The sequence below is a fragment of the Cryptomeria japonica genome, chromosome 7, assembly GCF_030272615.1.
Source record: "Cryptomeria japonica chromosome 7, Sugi_1.0, whole genome shotgun sequence".
In the NCBI taxonomy this organism is placed as follows: Eukaryota; Viridiplantae; Streptophyta; class Pinopsida; order Cupressales; family Cupressaceae; genus Cryptomeria; species Cryptomeria japonica.
Window position 1 is genome coordinate 242,242,773 of NC_081411.1, and position 9,212 is coordinate 242,251,984.

At 32.3% G+C, this 9,212-nt stretch overlaps 1 protein-coding gene across 3 annotated transcripts; it reads left to right on the forward strand.

The window, feature by feature from the left end:
* Positions 1–1,273: 1,273 nt before the first annotated feature.
* Positions 1,274–7,933, forward strand: LOC131051488 (F-box/kelch-repeat protein At5g60570). 3 transcript variants are annotated; one of them, XM_057986044.2, is made up of 3 exons: positions 1,274–1,540; positions 1,806–2,779; positions 6,493–7,933. In XM_057986044.2, the coding sequence occupies exons 2-3, from the start codon at positions 1,829–1,831 to the stop codon at positions 6,502–6,504; spliced, it is 963 nt and encodes a 320-aa protein (XP_057842027.1). In that variant the 5' UTR covers positions 1,274–1,540; positions 1,806–1,828; the 3' UTR covers positions 6,505–7,933. The 3 variants fall into 3 exon arrangements, with proteins under 3 accessions (XP_057842027.1, XP_057842026.1, XP_057842025.1); XM_057986043.2 differs by having other exon boundaries at positions 1,275–1,540; positions 1,784–2,779; positions 6,493–7,932; XM_057986042.2 differs by lacking the exon at positions 1,274–1,540 and having other exon boundaries at positions 1,547–2,779; positions 6,493–7,931.
* The last annotated feature ends 1,279 nt before the right edge of the window (positions 7,934–9,212 follow it).

Sequence of the window (9,212 nt, forward strand, 5' to 3'; positions counted from 1 at the left end):
GCAAAACAATTGGATTAGTAGTTTTTGTGTTTCTTAGGTCTTGGACAGTTGAAGAAGCTGCAACACTCATAAAAAAAATATCAGTAGCTACTAGCCTACAGAAACAGCGCGTGCGCTAAAATGCAGTCAATCACGTTGAAGCGCCTACGTAGGCGCTAAAACGCCTGTGTATGCGCTGAAGAGGCCCAAAATCCAAACAAATTACAAAAAATGAATGTGAACAAGACAGTTGATTTATACCTGACTGTCACGTCGTTCTATAACGGTCATGCTGAAGCACCTCCGCACACGCTAAAACGCCTATGCTCGCGTTGAAACACTTGCGCTCGCGCTGAAACACAAAAAAAAAACTTGCAATAAAAGTTAGCGGTTAGATTTCAAAATTCAAAAAAAATTAAAATTTTTTTGCAAAGGGCGGGATTCTGAAAACAGTCGTGCTGATACAGTTTCTCCCGTGTTGAAACGTGAGCGTACGCACTGAAACGCGAGCGCCTGCGCTAAAAAGACCAAAAGAGTTAGCAGATTAGGAAGTTTCTAGAAAAATTGATTAGGTTAATGATGGATTAGCAAAAAGGTGATTTGTAGGAATCACCTAGGTATTAATTAGTTAAGAGGAGGAATTTGAGAAGATTTAATATTGATGATTTTTAGAGGAATAAAAGGGGATTGATTTATTAAATAAACCAATCAAGAGACTATAGTGACAATATTAATTAATATTGAGGAGGAATAAACTATTGGCACAATTAATAAATTAATTATGTCGGGACCTTAAAATAATTATTTTCAAGTGTCTACAAAGTCAACCAAGATAAAAACTACTATTCATTTAGAAGAAAAATTAAGATACAAGTTGTTTTATATCATATTTTAGTATGATTGTGTTTGTTTTTAATCCATATTTTAATGTACGCTAGACAAACATTTAATATATTCACTTATTATATGATTTAATATTTAACTAGAATAAAAATAAATTTGTAATAAAATTATATGATTTTTTATTCAATTACAATAATAATAAATTTGTAATTTGATCTATTTAAAACTGTTTTGACGGAAAAAATTAAAATGATAATAAAAGACATGAAAATTTAATTGACTAAAACTTTAATTATTAATACCATCATTTTCTATCCACAAAGATTTATCTATAAATAATTATCTTTTTCTTCAATGTGATCTCATAACTATCTCATAACTATTGGCTGCCCTCTGAGTCTATGGTTCCAATTGCAGTTCAGAGATTAGCACCATAGCTGGCATCCAATGTTGCAGTCTAAAACTTACAAAAAACCAAAAAGGGTCTTATTCTTGCTGAGATAAATATGAGAACTGACAATTGATATATCAGATGATGTGATGGCAGATGACCCACACCCTTCTCAATTCTCCGTTTGGAATTTATTGATAGGGAAATTTGAGCAGGCAGTTTTATATAAAAAGGGTAGTTTGTTTTACCAGGCGGTGGCAAATAGATGGTAAAGTTGACGGTGGAGGGGAAGTCTGCCACGAAAGTCTTTACGGCTCCGGATGAAATGTGAGAGATCAAAAAAGCATTTCCCATGTTTGTGTTATCTGTCTATATTGAAAATTGATTAGGGCTTAAATTTAATGGCCGTAAGGCCTATTTGATCATTTTACTTGTAAAAGACAGTCGTAATTTTAAGAAGACTGTATTACTTGAAGAAGAAAACCCTTTGCCATATCTGTGTCACAATTTATATTGAGTCTTGTAATTAAGATTTTAATACCCTCTGTTGTTTCTGTTTTGATGATGGAGGGTTTATTTCCAAACCTTACAGAAGAATTAGGTCTTGAGTGCCTGATGAAGGTTTCATACCAGTGGCACAGCCATCTCAGAGCTGTGAATAAACAGTGGAGGGAAGCAGTGAACAGCAATCGGTTCTATCAAGAGAGGAAACGCTATGGCATTTGGGAGCAAATCATATGGCTGATTCAAGACAACAGAAGGGTATTTCTATACTACCCTCTCAAAAACTCATGGGAAATACTGCCTCCAGTTCCAATCCTGTCTGGATTCTGTGGGTGCTGTAGTAAGTGCATTTGTGTCAACCATAAGCTAATCATCATAGAGGGTTCTGTAGCAAGAACAAAAATGAAAATTCACCCTGTTTTTCATTATGATTTTAGATCCTCCAAATGGTCCAGGGGCGCTGATATGCCCACAGCGAGAGCTCACTTTGCCTGCTCTGCTTCCCCTGAAGGCCTGATTTACATTGCAGGAGGGATGGACAATGATGAGAAATCTGAATTTGGGGCAGCGGTTTATGATGTTGACCAGAACAAGTGGGAACTGCTTCCTGATATGAATCAATCAGGAGGTTTTACTGGTGCATTTCTTGATGATAAATTTTGGGTTATGAAGGGCAACTTGCAAGAGGTTTTTGATGTAAACACAAGAACATGGGCGTTACAGGAAAGTGCATCGCAATATATGAATGATGGAAAGTTCGTAGCAGCATTTGGAAAGATCTATTCCTTTATGGGAAGAGAAGTTTGGGAGTATGACACTAAACAGAATTCTGAAAAGCCAGTAGATTTACTTCCTTCAGAAGTTTCCATTGTCTGGTGTGTTACTTTATGGAGAGACAAGATATTTGTGTGTGCCAGTGATGTAAATGGAAGGGCTTGTTTCTATTTGTACAGTCCTCCCAGAGCAGAAGCCACAACAGCAAGGAAGGAGGGGGAGAGGTCTACTCGTATTGAAGGGCATCCACAATTTAATGGTCGCTTTTACAGAACGGGGACTGTGCAGGTTTGAATGTTTTCCGAGTCCTTTTTAATGTCATTGTCACAGTAGAGTGTTATGTATGATCACTTTCTTCATTTTGGTTTTTTTTCTCTTCTTCAATGTACTTTTTAGTTTTATATTTGTTATAGGTAATCACACTCAATTAGAGGTGGTTAGTTGGGTGGGTGGAAAGTCAGATCATTTCTGTGTATTTATATGTATCATTGTATATTAGCACTTGCATTGAAAGGAGGTGAGAGGTGTAATTATATGTATCATTGTATATTAGTATTTGCATTGAAAAGAGGCACAATGGTTATGTCATTAGAAAATTTAATCTAAGCTAATATGTTAGACTGTACAATTCTATTTGTATGTGAAGTAATAATTTTTTTATCTTGATAATCATTTACAAATATTTTGTGAGCATCAACATGAACCAATACAAGCTCTTGTGAGCTCAACCATGACACTAATGCTAGCTCATCTTGAGCAACCACACTAGAAACCATCTATGGAAGACCAAGAGTCACAACTTACAAATCCACTTATTTAGAAACCACCTCCACACTAGAAGCCAACTATGGAAGACCAAGAGTAACAACTCAGAATTCCGTATTAGACGTTCATTTGAGATTCAAACTTGGATCTCCACAATGAGAACTCAATGCTTAACCAATTAATCTCAACCCCTTGGACATGTGAAGTAATATTTGAAATACCTACACATAATTTTATTTTATTTTGTACATAGAATACTACATTTGTTAATTTACTTTTTTGGAAATGATGATATTATTGACATAAGTGCATCATATAAATGGAGATATAGTTTAAAAATTTCATTATTTTTTACTTAAAAATAAATATCAAATTATATTCATAGAGGACATAAACTCATAAATTAGCTTGTAAATCAAATTGACATATCTACTTAGAAGATTAAGAATTAAAAGGTATGAGAAAATGATCACTTCATCTAGAATAAGAAAGTAGCGAGGGCCTCAAATTGAAGAGGGTGATCCATGCAAGGAGGATGATAAACCAACTAGCAAAGTTAATGAACACCACACAATTTAATAATGTTAGAAAGAATAGGAGCGGCTATCAAGAGAGAAGAACGAGTGCATGCAACTAATTGTGTTACTTAGTAGTGATAATACATTTCAAAACTAGTACAAGGCAATACATAGAACTTTGAACAAGGTATGAAACATCAAAGAACATAGTGTTGATATAGGGCTTTATTTGCTTTGCATAGGTTGAGGCTTCTTTTTCTAAGTGTTGTGTGGGTTATGGACATAGGGTTAATATACAACTTCACTTACTTTACACAAGTTATGGCTTTATTCACTAAGTGCTTCATAGGCTATGAGCCCTTTAAATTCACTATGGGGCTCTCATACATGCCATTCTTGGTATTTTTCAAACCTAGCCTTATGCTTTGTTGGTATCTTTCATTTTTTCATTGCTACTCCTCTTATTCATATTGGGTAGCTTTTATGCTTTGGTTTTATTGAGCTCTCTTCATAATAGGTTGTGATATTCATTCTTTCTGCACACTAGCCTCTAAGTTATCTTCACATGAGTCTTATATCAAAAAGACCACTCAAAACACATTGTTATGCAAGCATCCAAACTCTTGTGTTGGATTTCATACAATACCATGACTAGCAATCATTGTTGAACCCCTCAAGGATACAACTTATCCTTCTACATGGCTTGAACAATCCATGTAGCTTAGTTTTCTAACACTTCAACAATCTTAATCCATGCTTCTTCATCACCTTCCATTACATGGAATCAACAATCTAATGGAATTTGTTACCTCCTCATCAATGATCAACAATTCTTTTAATTGTCCAATATTTTTCAATAGCAATTACTCTCCTTTAAGAATGTATATTTACTTCCTAAATGGAAAAGTTCCTCAACGCCAAGGAGCCCAACAATAGTTTCAATTAATTTGGCATACTCCTTGTTTTGTTAAAACAACTAAACTTCGTGTGATAGAGCAAGTTCTTAGAATTATTTTTAGTATATGAATAAAGCTTATAGTTTTGTTATATAAACTTGGCATATTGTATTATGTCAATTTATTTATTTTATGTATAAATATTATATAATTTTTATTAGTCATGGTTAGCAATAAGTATTGCTTGTGTTTGTTTAAAGTGGTTGTTCGACAATTGTGTAATACATGCATCTCATAGGTAAACTAATTTTTATTAGTCATGGTTAGCAATAAGTACTGCTTGTGTTTGTTTAAGTGTTTGTTTAAAGTGGATGTCCGACAATTGTGTAATATATGCATCGCATAGGTAAACTACATGTTTATGATTGCATAATTTGTGAAAATTTTGTTGTGACAATTTTGAGATTTACCAAATCAACTAAGTCTTGTGCAAGTTTTTTTTTGGAGGAACTCCATGATAATTTTTTTTTAAGTAACAATCAATTACACTGACTCTTAAATACTTTATCCCTTCTCATTAAAATAATTAGAGAATTTTCAAGTATTACCAATATTATTAGTACTTGCGTTAGGCAATACTATTGTAATGAAAAAAATTTTCTATGTTTAAATGGTTATTAAAAAAAATTAATTCCATCAATTGTAAACAAGTATTTTTTTTTTTTTAACTTTTTTTACTTTTCTTAAAGCCTACATGCATACTTTTTAAGTTTACAAATTAGAAAAATTATTTTTCTTATCAACCATTGGACAATATTGTTTTACTTGTTATAGACGGATTTTTGGGAGGCTTGCAACTCAAGGTTTCGTGAGTTGCCTACCATACAGAATGTTGCACTTTGTTTGAAAGGAATTAATCAACCCCGATGAGGACAAAATTTATTGAAGGGCACTTTTAAATTTTCAGACAAACAAATAATATTTTATTAAGGTTTATTGTTGTTTAAGTTTTTAAATTGTAAATTTTATTTGATTTTTTAATGTATAAATAATAATTTTAATGTTATAATTAGATGTACTTTATTTGAAGATAGAGTATAAATTGATTATTAAAGTTTATAAGTTGATTATTAGTAGTGCTTACTTTAAAATAAGTATTCTAAAACTATTATTTAAAAAAAAATCATATCTATTTCAAAATTATAACAAATTTTTAAAAAAATTACGGACTCTTAAAATTAATTAATAATTTGAATTTTCAAGGATTAGAAAATATAATTTTATAAATAAATAAAATACATATAAAACATTTTTGTACAAAAATATTATTTAAAATATATAAATATTTTTATAGTAAATAAAGGGACTATTGTAATATCCTCAATTCTTTTTTAGGTGTAGCAACTTACTAAGATAGTTCAAAATGACAATTAATGTAAACAATAAATCTCAAAAATCTTGAAAGAAATATTTTAATCACTTTTACAAAACTTAAACTTCAATTATTAGTACCTAAATATGAGTCTTCAGCCAGTCTTAAACAACACACACCAAGCATCATATTAAGCCTAGATGTCACTCAACTCTTAAGTGTTTAACACTTTTAAGCCTACAAATATATTCTTAGTGTGACAACACACATTAAACAACATTCATTAAACAACATATTAAACCTAGAAAATATAGTATTTATATAAGCTTAGTATATATGATTTAAACTGTCCTCTTATCATTTAAGATTTAACTATAAATAATTATCTCTTTCTTTCACTGTTATCCCAAAACTATTGGCTGGCCATTGAACCTATGGTTCCAATTGCAGGTCAGAGATTAACAGCACACCTGGCATCCAACGTTGCAATGTAAAAATTACCAAAAAGAAACAAAAGAGGTCTCATTCTTGCTGAGTTATATATGAGAATTGACAAATCCAAAGCAGAGACTTTTTCAACTGGGAGAGGAAATACAGTTGAAATATGAGGTGATGTAGTATAGCAGACAACCCACACCACCATATGAGAGATCATAAAAGCGTTCCTTGTATTTGTGTTATCTGTTTATACAGAGAAATAATTGAGCTTTAAATTTAATGGCCGTATTTGATCATTTTAGCTGTAAAAAACAGTCGTAATTTTAGGAACACTGTATCGCTTGAAAAACTACTTGGAAAATATTTGTCAGCGGCCTGTGGGAAAATGGGAGCTTTGGAATAGGGTATGCAATCCATCAAAGCATAACGGAATGGGGATTATTCAAATATTACGTTGGGAAATGCTTGGTAGACATGTATGCAAAATGTGGAAGCATAAAGAGGTGTGTGAACTGTTTGACAGAATGCCTTAAAGAAATGCGGTTTCATGGAATGCCATGATTGCAGGATATACGTACGCAAAAGGGATTTGTTGGAAACGCTTCAGAAACTTTCAAGCAAATGCACTTGGCAGTTATAAAGCCAGACTCCGCAATCTTTGCCACCATTCTCCTTGCCTGTGCCAAAATGGGAGTTTTGGAACAGGGTATTCAATTCATCAAAAGATAAAGGACAGAGGAATTTCGTCAGATGTATGGACATCCATCAAAGCTTATTGGAAGGGGGATTTTTTTTTAGATAGTATTGTAGACATACGTGATAGACGTATATGGAAAATGCGGAAGCATAAACAAGGCACGTAAACTGTTTGACAAAATGCCTGAAAGAAATGTGATCCTCGAATGCAATGTTTGTGGGATATGCACACAATGGATTTTGCAAGGATGCTCTCAAAATATTTGAATCGATGAAGCACTATGGTACATATCCTGAAACTATAAACTATCTTGAGGACATTCTTTACTTTGTCACCAAGATGCCAAGGTGGATGTGTGGATCTAATTTCCTGTACCTGCAAATCACATATGGATATAGGCTTAGGAGTACTTACAGAATGCTATTTTTTTATTTGGATCTTAAAAAGATAACCTATGTTCTCTCAAACATCTATGCAGACGTGGGCAGGTGGTGTGAGCAGCAAACCATAAAGGCAAATGGTAAGGAGATTGATTAAATATAAGGAGATTATTGTAAGGAATGATTGGTATATTTAGTAACTTTGGAGTTTGGATCAATTTGGATTCTGATACATGTGATTATTATGTTTTGAGAAAATTGTGTCTACTTGGCGAAAATTTGTAAAAATGAGAACTTTGAGTTATTTGATTTTGTATTCATTTTGTCCTGCATTCTATGGAACGTGATGAGCCTAGGTAGATATTAGAGTCAATGAGGGAGTGGCTCCCAATGTGTTCCCATCCTAAAGTGGCACACTAGCAATCATTGTGTGGGGAGTTAATCAAGTAAAAAATTAATGAAACATGGATAATAAAATTAACAAAGATAATGGATGTCTTTCTGACGTCTCGAGTGATCGTAAAGATTAAGGATGATTTGGGGAGACCTACTCGTTCGTAGAGAGTCGGATCGGGTATGATCGAGTATTCTTGTCTGTATGAGAGAGTACTAGGTTTTGCAAGAGCCATCCCTCTGTATGAGAGAGTACTAGGTTTCGCAACAGCCATCCCTTCAAGCTACATTATGATACTCCCTTCTCTATCTCTCTAACATCTAGTCCTCTAGTTGAGTAGCACCTAAAAGATGATCATGCATTTCATGTTGTTGTTGACCTATTAATGTTTAATTATTGCTATTTGTGATTGGCCTTTGGATTTTGTGATATCCCTCATGTTTGAATGTTATGTGTAGACACCTAAAAATGTCTCTTTAATCTGCACTAATTATTTGTCATATTAACTAAATAATTATTTAATTATTTAATTAAACAAAGTAAATTCTTCCACATTAATTTCAATCATCCTACCTCAACATTACTAATTATTCTATTTCTATCGTATTAATCAATTAATCATTTAACCCTTTCTATACAATTAATTAAATATTTATTATTTAATTAATTATGATTTAATCCTTTAATTAAATAATCTTTATAATTTAATTAAATTTGATTTCAAATAATTAAATAATTTCTTTAAATTATTTAATTAACTAATTTAATCTTCTAATCCAAATTTCAACTGCAAAATTTCCAAATTCTAATTTCATCAAATTTAAATTAATTACATGTGCATTTCACTTTTCGAAAATCCAAATTCAAATAATATGTAAATCAAATGCAATTTCATCCTATAGCACATGTTGAAATTATAACTGCCACTGACTTTTAATCTGATTGGGTAATCAATTCAATCATCTCCCCATTTTACTTAGTTAACTCATCAATCACCTTTTTCAACTCTCAATCAGCTTTTTGGAACAGAGCAATCAATTCAGTTAACAAATCAATTAACTCAATTGATTGACTAATCAATTAACTCAATTGATTGACTAATCAATTCAATCTTCTAATCAATCAATCCAATTGACTTATCAATCAAATGAGTTAAACTCTCAATCAATTTTGTTGCAAGCAATCTCAACCATTGATCATTTCCATTCTAGAATAAATCTCAACCGTCCATTATCATCCTCCAGAATCTATAAATCCAACT

Bases quoted from the DNA above. Each gene is read 5' to 3' on its own strand.
- LOC131051488 (XM_057986042.2), top strand. From the start codon at position 1,775: ATGATGGAGGGTTTATTTCCAAACCTTACAGAAGAATTAGGTCTTGAG.